The sequence below is a fragment of the Branchiostoma floridae genome, chromosome 5, assembly GCF_000003815.2.
Source record: "Branchiostoma floridae strain S238N-H82 chromosome 5, Bfl_VNyyK, whole genome shotgun sequence".
Lineage (NCBI taxonomy): Eukaryota > Metazoa > Chordata > Leptocardii > Amphioxiformes > Branchiostomatidae > Branchiostoma > Branchiostoma floridae.
In genome coordinates this window covers 20,622,640-20,633,598 of record NC_049983.1, presented here as the reverse complement: position 1 = coordinate 20,633,598, position 10,959 = coordinate 20,622,640, and the positions used below count along the sequence as shown (strand labels likewise).

At 42.9% G+C, this 10,959-nt stretch overlaps 2 protein-coding genes across 2 annotated transcripts; one reads left to right on the top strand and one right to left on the bottom strand.

Moving 5' to 3' along the window:
* Positions 1 to 121: 121 nt before the first annotated feature.
* LOC118415981 (5' exonuclease Apollo-like) lies at positions 122 to 4,501 on the top strand. The gene is made up of 4 exons (XM_035820979.1): positions 122 to 256; positions 470 to 610; positions 1,197 to 1,446; positions 1,816 to 4,501. The coding sequence occupies exons 2-4, from the start codon at positions 496 to 498 to the stop codon at positions 3,911 to 3,913; spliced, it is 2,463 nt and encodes an 820-aa protein (XP_035676872.1). The 5' UTR covers positions 122 to 256; positions 470 to 495; the 3' UTR covers positions 3,914 to 4,501.
* A 707-nt stretch (positions 4,502 to 5,208) lies between these two features.
* LOC118416003 (translationally-controlled tumor protein homolog) lies at positions 5,209 to 7,396 on the bottom strand. The gene has a single exon (XM_035821034.1). The coding sequence runs from the start codon at positions 6,543 to 6,545 to the stop codon at positions 5,973 to 5,975; it is 573 nt and encodes a 190-aa protein (XP_035676927.1). The 5' UTR covers positions 6,546 to 7,396; the 3' UTR covers positions 5,209 to 5,972.
* Positions 7,397 to 10,959: the final 3,563 nt, after the last annotated feature.

Here is a 10,959-nt window from a genome sequence, read left to right as displayed (position 1 = left end):
TGAGTACTTTATATCAGACAAAAAATATAAAACCAATCTTTTATCATTACTTTCATTATGTTTTGTGTGATCTATTACTATCATAGAATAATTAACACCCCTGCGAAAAGTGAGAGTAGTCCAAAGTACCGGATATGAAATGTCGTATTTCCTGTACTTCGACGGTAAAATGGCGGTCTATCCAAAAGTGGATGAAGAAGTCGCGTAAATTTGACGGCTTTGTAATGCTTGGAGGACGTTAATTCCAGAGCAACTGGTGAGACCCAATGCTCCCTTTTATCCAGAATTATCTTTGGTTTCTGGGACAGGTGTGTGAACAAGGCCTAAGCGGTAACGTTAAATTACTAAAAGGTGAAGAGTAGCATAACCACTGAAGTCACATATTTTTTTGGTGCACATGCACAAGACTTTTTCATGAGGAAAGTACTACATAAACTTATGTACAGTGTCTTGATATGTTTCTTGTTAGGTACAACAGGTTAGGAGACTGTCAACATGAATGGGTGCCTCATTCCCCACACACCGTTCGCCGTGGACTTCTGGAAATCCCGGCAGAGTGACCACACCAGACTGTTCTTCCTGACACACATGCACGCAGACCATACGTCAGGTAAAGGTTTAATATGTATTTATCATCAGTCTTTAGTACTGGGACTCCCTTGATTAAGGAGCCCCGGTACTGTAGTAATCGGATGGTACCCAGGCTATGCCTCTGCATCTATGCCACACATTTAAGCCCTCTGACAGACTGTGACAGAGTTCATGTGCTGCGACAGGAAATTAGCTCATATTTCAAAGGTAAAGTCTCCCGTAAAGGAAAGCAAAACCTGCCTGGACATTGTTATACAAATCAAAACAATGGTCAAGACAAGGCCTGTTTTCTTTTATGAGGACTTCACCTATGCCATATCACCTAGAATTCCTGTTGCTGCACATGCATTCTGGTCTCTGTGAGATAGGCTCAAATTCATTCCACTCTTTGATGGTACATTCACATTGACCAGATTTTATAGTACATGTAGTAGTCCCCTGAATGGTCATCTTAGGCACGTTTGACTGTAATGAGGTTATTACTATTAAGTATAAGGAAAGGGCACAGTTTCTTAACTACTTCTAGTAATTCACCTGGGATAATTCTGGTAGCATCATGATGTGATATTCACTGTATAAATTGACCCTTACTGACCCCCTCTCAGGATTATCACCTTCATGGAAACATCCCATCTACTGCTCAGAGATCACAGCCAAGCTGCTGATCCACAAGTTCGACATCGCGCCAGCCCTGGTGCACACCCTGGAGGTGGGGGAGAGCCGCATGCTGCCCCTGGACGAGACGGGACAGGAGACCATGACGGTGACAGTGTTTGATGCTAACCACTGTCCGGGTGCCGTCATGTTCCTGTTTCAGGGGTACTTCGGATCCATCTTCTATACAGGGGATTTCAGGTATGGCCTTGGCTACTTTGCGCTTCGCTTAGGTTGTTACTCAATGCCAACATTGAGGTCATTCATCGTTGAATGTGTGTTCGTGTGTGTTCGTTTATGACTGATTAGTTTGATTCTTGATTAACCATCCCGCCAGTTTGCATCACATATATGTATCCCTGTGTGTTTTAGCAAGGAGTTTATATCAGATATAACATCCTTGGTTTTAGGGATGATATTGTATTGTTTTGCATCCCTCACACAGTCGGTTACAACGTTATTCAGTACATGCATCAAAGATTTCACAGACTATTATTATATTGTCAACTCCTTCAAAAACAGGTAAATCTTGTAACTCTTGGAATTGGTTGCGTGTTTTTTTCACCCCAGATACAGTCCAGAAATGTTTGACCATGAAGTCTTAGCAAACAGGCCTTCTATAGATGTACTGTACCTGGACAACACCTACTGCAGCCCAGAGTGCAAGTTCCCCTCCAGGGCACAAGCCACACAGATGATAAAGGATATCATATCTCGCCACCCTGAGCACGACATTGTACTGGGCATGACTATGCTAGGAAAGGAGGACATGCTCGTGGAACTGGCCAAGACATTTCAGACCTGGGTGGTGGTGACACCACAGAGGCTGGAAACCTTGAAGCTGTTGGAACTGCCAAATGTCTTCACCACAGACCCTGAGGCAGGCAGGATTAGGGTCGCTCTAAAGTACCAAATCACCAGGAAAAACATGGAGAGGTGGAACCAAGAGAGACCCACAATAGCCATCCTACCATCAGCCTTGTATACTGGGTTGGATGGGAAACCTTACGCAAACCAGCCTGACGTTCACATTGTCCCGTACTCTGACCACTCCTCAAACGGAGAGTTGCACGACTTTGTGTCCAGGCTCAAGCCCAGATCCATCATTCCTGTGGTAAAAGGGACCAGCAGAGGTGTGTTTGGGACATCACTGCAGGGGAGGGCAGACATGCACTGCTTCGACAACTACCTCAATCCAAGTGCAAAGAAAACATTCCAGATTCCTGAATCTGTCAGGAAGTTTATGTTCCATGGCTCCCATTCCTCCATAGTTGACGTGTTTGCAGACACAGCTTATGAAAGAAAAGGTAAAAGTTCCAGGCATTGTGTTCCTGCAGCAAAGGGGAGACCTATGGGTGTGGTGTTCATAGACTCCCCACAGAGCACTCCAGAGAAGATCAAGTGTCAACAAACTGTAGGCCCAGAAAATGAAAGGGTGGAAGTTTGTGTTGAGACAAATGGCAAGACTTTGAAAACAACATCCCTCAGTTCCGAGTGTACAAAGCAAGCCGAAAGGTGTACGAAAGAAACCATTCCGTCTGATGATGCTGGAAGTCAAGTTAAGAGCAGGAAGAGAAAGCTCCCTCCAAGTATAGCCATCCCAGCCCAAGCTTTTGCTTATCATACCGGACAAAAGAGGGATTGTGACAACGGCCTTGTAGGAAGCAGTCCAAAACGTATACACTGCCAGTTTGAGAAGAATAGCGACCTTTTCTTTAAAGGAAAGGAAAGAACACTCAATGGTTCCACAGGTCTGGCACCACTCACCCAACAACAGACAGAGGAGGTACCAAGAGGACAGGATGAAAACAGCCCTCCTGTATTGTATGTGTATGATTTTTCTACTGACAACACTCTGAATAAGAGTACAGACCCATCTGACAAAGTGCCTTCAGAATCAGATAATGGCCAAGCTTTGAATGTGTTCAAAACATTGATTACACCACCAAAAGACATGGATAGTAGCATGACATCAGCCAAGGCTTCTACCCAATCCGCTAAAAAGGGTCAACTGACACTTGATGCATTCTTCCAAAGGAGGACGGCTGAATCTAAACTGATCGGTCATTCTTTAAAGGATAATTCTCCCAACCAGATGCAGTCAGAAGAACATGATTGGGAAAGCAAAGGGCTTCTGTCAAAAAAATTGGACAGTTACAGTAATGGAAAAGAACCCCAAGTACATACATGTCAGTTTAATCAGACCTACATGCAAGAGCCTGCCTGCTCTGACAGTAGAAAGTCAGCTGGACAAAGTAAAGATAACACAGAATCCCATTCAGCAGCACTGGTCAGGAACGGCTCGTCAGTAAGCAATGATCAAGATGTGGTCTGTCTTTCTGATTCTGACTCTAGTGTGCAAAGCAAGATAGTTGCACCAAAGAAAGAACGTCCCAGACAAAAGTCACAGACAAAAAGCAGAAAGAGTGAAGAGTTTGGCATTGATGTTGATGTAGGTGTGGGGTGTAGAAGGTCTAACAAACAAGCAATGGTGGATGAAGAACACACAGAGTTTGTAGAGAATGAAATCATTGAGTCTCTTCTGTTAGGGGAGAAAGCAGACATGTGCAGTCCTGTGCAAAAGAAGGGGAAAATTGTCTTGTTGAAAAGTGTTGTCTCTTTAAAGTGTAAACAAGTACGCAAAAGGAGATCAAACGTTCACAACTAGATTGATTGAATATTTTGATTATTTTACTTTTAGGCAAATACAGGAAATGACCACATACCGGTACTAGAAAGCAAAGGAAGGACTTTGTGAATCATTGCATATGGAAATTAGGTCTACAAGTGGGAACTAGATCTTCAAGATGACAAAACGCAATGGATGTTATTATTGGAAGGAAATGTAGACACTGTATTGAAGAAAGTTAAATTTGTTAGAAGACTGCATTGTGTGCAGACATCCAAAATAGTGGATTATGAAAACTGATTAAATACATTAAGCCCAACTAGTTTCATACTTATTTGCAAGAAATTACAAAGAATCATGATATGATGCAAGAACATTGCTTGAACCTTGTTTATTCATGAGGAGTCAGCGTGTACATATGTAGGTCGCTTTTTATTAAGGTCATGAGGGAAAAGATGTATTGAATCAATAGCTAAGTGCTTTTTTGATTCTTGAAAATATATACAATATACTGTAATTCCTGATTTTTTCAATGTACTGTTATGTTCACGGTTTTCACTGTGACGACTGAAACGTGAACTTATCATTACTGATAACAAATAAATCACAGCCTTTTTTAATGCACACTTACCACAACAGTGAACATTTAGTTCCGAGAACAAGTTAAATTTTCTCAGACCGTGAAAGTTTGGTACCGAGAAGACAAAGTGAATTACAGTATTTGTACCAATACGAGACTCTGACTCCCTGGTGTTGCATAAGGACCAAGCATTTATGAACCTATCATTATAAGATGAAGATGTACAGTTGATGTACTGTACATTACAAATTTACACTCTGGAATAGATACATAATTGCTCTTTACTGCTTGTTTGGCACCACATTTGTGTCTGTCACCAGAAATTATCTAGTCACAACATAATGCTCAAGTGCTCCCTAGCAAGTTATGTCCAAAGTACTTTAGGTCTGATTAGATATTTGCAAAGAACACATCAGAAAGAACTGGAGCTCCTTTACTCCATACCTTTGCCAAATAATTTGAACCCTTTAAACTGATGTATTAATCGTGTTTGTCATTGATTCTGCAAATTTGGTCCTCATTTCCATAGATTATATTAGTTGATCAACTCCTCCACCCAAACAACAGATGTACACAATCTATGTTAAGCAAAATAAAACATGTATTCTGATGCAAATGAGGTCCTCATTTGTGTAATTTATGTTCACCTGTGCATAACTTCCAAATGACACAAGTAAGAAATCTACCTATTACCACCATGGGATTATATACTGTTCATCCCTCAGAACACAGCTTTATGTAACCACTTTAGACTACTATACGGCCTATTTATCACATTATTTTAGTAGTCGTTACCCGTAAGGGTACGATAAAAGGAAACATACAGTAACATGCAATTTGTTCAACAGTACCTTGTTGGGAACTAAAATGTTCAGAGTTATTCCTGAAGCAAGTTAGAGTTCGTAGGAAAGGTCACACATGTCACGTCAGAAGTCTAGTTCCTACGACAGGTCCAGTGTGAAGCAGCTACGAGGGCTACGGTCGTGACAGTTCATCGGCAAGAAGAGAAGTGTAGAGCTTAGGCTGGGGTCGGTCGGTGGTCGACGACACGAGGGCTGACTGGGTTCGCGAGGTCTGGAGCAGGTCGGCACGGCTTCAGCGTGGCAGGACGGCCGCAGGCAGGGTGACATGGCCAAGGAAGGCTACAGGTGGTTGCAGCACTGGACGACGGCGTGGATAGTAGTGGGCTTGTCGGGCGGCATATTTGTCGAGAGAATAGAGGTGGGTACGGCGCGGCAAACGGGTGGCACTAGCATGTCGGTCGATACGTAGAAATGGCCTGGAGAGCCAAGCTAAACCGTGACATAGTTTGAGACAAATATCCAGCCATTCCGAGGAGTGTCCAGGCGTGGATACTCAGGCTCGGCTACGGCTGTTACGTTTTTGACGTGTTTAGGCGTTTTTGTCGAACTTTCCTTTTTGTACCGTTTTCTTTATCACTGCCCGCCGAACCTCTGCTTGGAGAGTAAGGCAGAGAGTTTGAGGTAAGCTGCGAGCTAGATGTCCATTTTTACATGATTAAGCCTTCTCCTCCTCCAAGCCGTCTTTGATGAAGAGCATGTAGGGAGTGACATCATCGCTCCTGTAGTTCAACAGAGCCACCATGCCTTCGCTGTTCTTCGATTCTCCTGTGAAGAACTCCCAGTCTTTGAAGTGCCCCAGAATAAGCGTTTTCATTCCGTGCTCAAGCGCACCGCGGAATTTAATCCTAACCCTGTCAGTGTGTAGACGCATCGCGATTTTGCTGCCGTATTCTTTGATGTATGTAAAGTACTGGTCCTTGGTGAAGTTGGTTTGTTGGAGATGGTGATCAAGAACGATGTCAACGGCACGATAAACCACCCGATAAACGGGGTCTTCACCGGGCAAGCTCATGTCGTACTCCGGGTTGTCGAACTCAGGCGTCACCATCCTGCCTTCAACTTCGTAGAAAAGATCGTAGTCGTAGAATTTTTTAACTTCGATCTTGTACATGTCGCTGAACATTTCGTCGCCGCTGATGACATCCTTGTATTTGATCAGTCCGGCTGAAAAATGTGTCGTCATGACACCGAGAAATAGCACCGACAGCAGGGCACATCGTGAACCCATCTTTTGGTCTCGGGCGGAGCGAACAAGCGATGGGAATAGCAAAAGGAAAACTCTCTGATCAGGACAAGTCAAGTACGAGTTCAACAATGAAGGGTTCCGGGTTTAAAGGTTATCAAGATGGCGGTGCAACGTGGCATTTCGGCTTCGGTCTCATGACCATTGGATTCGATCTTTAAAAATGGGCACCTTTTATGCCCGCCAATTCAATGAGCAAACGGTATGCATCTAGATGTTTGCTTTTCTTTGTAAGCACACTTGGTCATTAGGCATAATTGAATGAAAAATACTCACCTAAATCTAACCGACTAAACGAAGTTTATCATTTGTGTATTTGCATAGATTTTTTTTTACAAATCAAGTTGTACAGCATGCATACACATAATGTGAAAAATAACTATTGTGCCGAATCGTGATGGGTCAGGTGCTAAATCATCAAGGCCAAGTGCAGAATTATCCGCAGTCCATGAAAGGAAAAATAATAAGTTTTTCAGCCAAGTGAACAAGAGACCGGGCTCTTTTTGTCATCCCTGGACCGGAGGTGGGGGTCTTTTTGCGACCCGTCTACTCTAACTCTTGTAACTATATAACGACGTATTATATGACCACTAGATTTAAAGAAATACCGTAAATGATAAAAATAAGAAATAAAAAAGTAGAGTAATTAACATTTCTGTCACAGAGGCGGCGGCAGCAAATTTCACCATGTATTACTGTCAATCTTACAGAGGCAGTTCGCCTTGTAGGAGTCGAATACTCCACCAAGCAGATTTTTCTGTCGTGAGTATCGTCCATTCACAAGCAGTTTTCATACTGAATCAGGTTCAGGTTCAAGTCCGGACCGGGACTCGATCCTCTAGACCTGACCTGGACCTGAATTTTCTGTACTTGTACCCACCCCTAATGTGGACATAATATCCAAATATTTCGGGAGATTTGACGCCATAATATGACGTATTCATGGCGTTATCATTTTGATCGGATTGGCTGGAACCATGAAAAAAGGGTATTCCCAGAAACCTTCAAGGTATGCTGCAAACATGTAACAGCAAGTGCAGATAATAGAATGTTAATGTTTGTCACGACTTGTGTAATGCCCATAGCGTTATTCTATGACGTCAAAATGTGGTCATGCTAAGATACCAGTTGGGCCCAGCCATTTTATATCCAAACATAACCAGAACATAACCTTAGCCATTCTGGCGAAGGTAATTACACAAGACTCTCTGACTCCCTGATGCTGGACAAGTACCAAGCATTTATGAAGCTATCATGATAAAAACATATGCATTATCGCCCTTTACTGCTTGTTGGCATGGTATCAAACATAGATGTTGTTGGGAACCACATGTGCATTTGTCACCAGAAATTATCTAGCCTCATCTGTAGATACACCATAGTGTTCAAGTTCCACCTAGCAAGTGGTATCCAAAGTACATGCGCAAAGCTCTATTTCGACTGGTTAGATATTTGCTTAGAACAGATCACAAAAATCATAGTAAAGTGTGATATGAGCAATTTGAATCCGCCACAATTCCTTTTTGATACATAGAACCGTTTTTAAGTATTTTCCCAGCGGTGAAGATATCCCTGACTATCGAGTATGAACAGCATTCCACTACTAGGGCATTCTGAAATCAATTGCTAGACAGCTCTGGACCATGTCAATACTCCGGATCCAGGCTGGCTGGTGCGCAGCTGCTAGGAAGTCAGGTCTGGCAGATCAAGTATCATAGCATCTAGTGCTTTCCTCCTGAAAGGTAGATGTTACATGTTACCGATTCCTGAAAGTCACAAGGCTGAAATTTCAAAAAGCTGTGTCAACATCATTGATATTCACAGTAAAACACATCATCATAATAATTGACAGTTTATGGCCCATCCTATTATGAAGTGTCACAAGCTGTAATTATTATCATTTCATAGATTAAAAATAAACCTTGAGTAGTTACACCAGTTACATGCACATGACATACTGACCAGAAATCTCAATGGCTGCTCCGTTCACAAAGCTGCTTTCGTCAGAAGCCAGGAAGGTGAAAAGATTAGCCACCTCTGTGCAAAGATGAGATCATATTCATGTGTCAGGGTTAACTTTTTTGCACATTTCGTCGATAGTATTAGTCTTCAACAATGTTTGTGATTCATAGTCAATGATTCATAGTCAATAGTCAAATGGGATTTGAAGTAGAAAAACCTTCAATTGTCTTACAGACAGGTTACATGTCGTTTGCATGCGTTTTTGTTAAGAAAAAAATGGATGTGTGAACTGCAATAATCGATAAGTCGCCGAGGATCTAGTGTGATAGATGTGTGAGGAGGAGCTGTGACTCACCGGACGGCTCACCAGGGCGCCCTAACGGAGAATTCACCCATTTCTGAAATGAGCACAGAAATTCAAGACTTCTTCATGGTAACAAACATAATTGTTAAAAACGTGAATTATTTCATGAGCCTATGACTCGTGTCCTATTGACATCATACGAGGGGCGTTCAATAAGTAATCCTCCTGACCCACTTCTAGTTGTCTGATCTAGATGAAATTGTGTATGTGTAATGATTCATATTTCTATAGATCATGTTGCAAAAAACAGCTCTGAACTAATTGTGGTTTTTGATTTAGGGGGGGGCGCACCCGGCGCGCGCCCCCCCTTTGGCTGGACCCAAAAAAAAAATCGGCTGGACCACAAAAAAAAAAAAAGGAATTCCACAAACAAATCCAGAAAATCAGCGAAAGTTTCAGCGAAGCGGCGACAATACAAAGCCGCTAACCAACAATGCCAAGGCGCACTCCTCCCGCTTTTACTTCCTCATTGCGTCGGTCTTTGCGGGCATAGCCAGAATGTTCCGTAACCTGGACGTTGGCAATACCCCCGCCCTCCTTCGGAACTCGCTTATGTTTCATCTGACTCTAATATTGTTATTATATTTGCTATTTTGGTGCCCTATTAGCCCATGTGGACTGAGCGACGCAAGATACAATACATGTTAAACATTCATTGATTCATACTGTGACGGTAAATGTTAGGAGTAAAAATGTGTCAAACTTACGATATGTCTCCGCTAAGGGACTTGACGATGTTTACCGAGGGGAGGGCTGATGCAAAATGGGTCAGGTAAAAAAAAAACGGCGATCTTTTCCACTACACATGTACGATATTTACGCAAAAGAAACTAAATTAATGTTCTACTTGGAAGAGACTTGGGTACGTTTTAGTGATATCGTGACGAAAACCGATTCAATACTGCTGTAATCATTCCAAAACGGGAGTTATTTCGGCCAACCAACAAACTTGCCGAAATTGGCGAAAAATTTTCGCGCCATCATATGCATGATTACGTCATATGCACGCAGCAGAGAGCCCGCCGTCACGAAAGTAAACATCGTAATGTTTCACCCCGTTGCCGTCCGTGAAACATTCCGTTTACAAAGAACCGATGCACACAGGATTGATATTGATACCAATTTTAGTCTTCGTAATCTTCGTGCGAACATGGAATTACACGACAGAGGCGGCTGCAGCAAATTTCTTATGGGGAGGGCGAACTATATTGACGTAATCCTAGGGGGTCCGGGGGCATGCTCTCCCGGGAAAATTTTGAAATCTTGACTATCTGAAGCAATCTTTCCTAACTTTTGATGGAAAAATTTGCTGGCAGACTAAGCTAAGTTTAATAGCCTTTCTAGTAGGGTTTTTAGCTTATATTATTGAGGGCGACGACGCCCCCAACGTATTTTCACAACTTCGAGCGCACGAGCCGTCGCAAGGTAGGTCTGGAGAAAAATGTTGAAATTTGAACCCTCTGAAACAGGATTTTCTGCACTTTGAGGGATAAAATTTGCTGGTAGACTATGCTAAATGTAATGACATTTCTGTCAAAGGAAAAGATTTTTGATGGCGACGAGCGCCAGAGCGTCTTGGGCGCCGGAGCCGCAAGCCGTCGCCAGGCACGTCCAGAGAAAAATTGAAATCTTGACCACCTGAAACTTCATTTCCTGCGTTTTAGGGGCACATTTTGCTTGTATTTTTAAGGCCCCTTTTTAATAGGCAATTTTTTTCAATGGCCCTCCCCCGGCTCAAGACATGTTTCGATGGCCGTTCCCCCATGCCAAAAATATGATTGTTGAATGTGAGATTGCTAACTATAAAAATCAGTGTTCGTTCGTTTATTATATTTGTTCAGCCCTAAAAGTCAGTGTTGATTTGTTGGTTATTTTTGCACAGAAATGGCTCTAAAATGCACCAGAGAGCCTCTTTATTTTAAAAAGTTCTCGGGGGAGGCCCCCCAAACCCCCCCAACGAGAGGGGGGGGAAACCCCCCTCTCGTGCTCTCCCCCCGCGCAGCTACGCTGCGCATTCGTGGCCTTCGGCCACGACCTGAGGTGCGACAGCATATGCGCCCCCCCTTGCAAAAT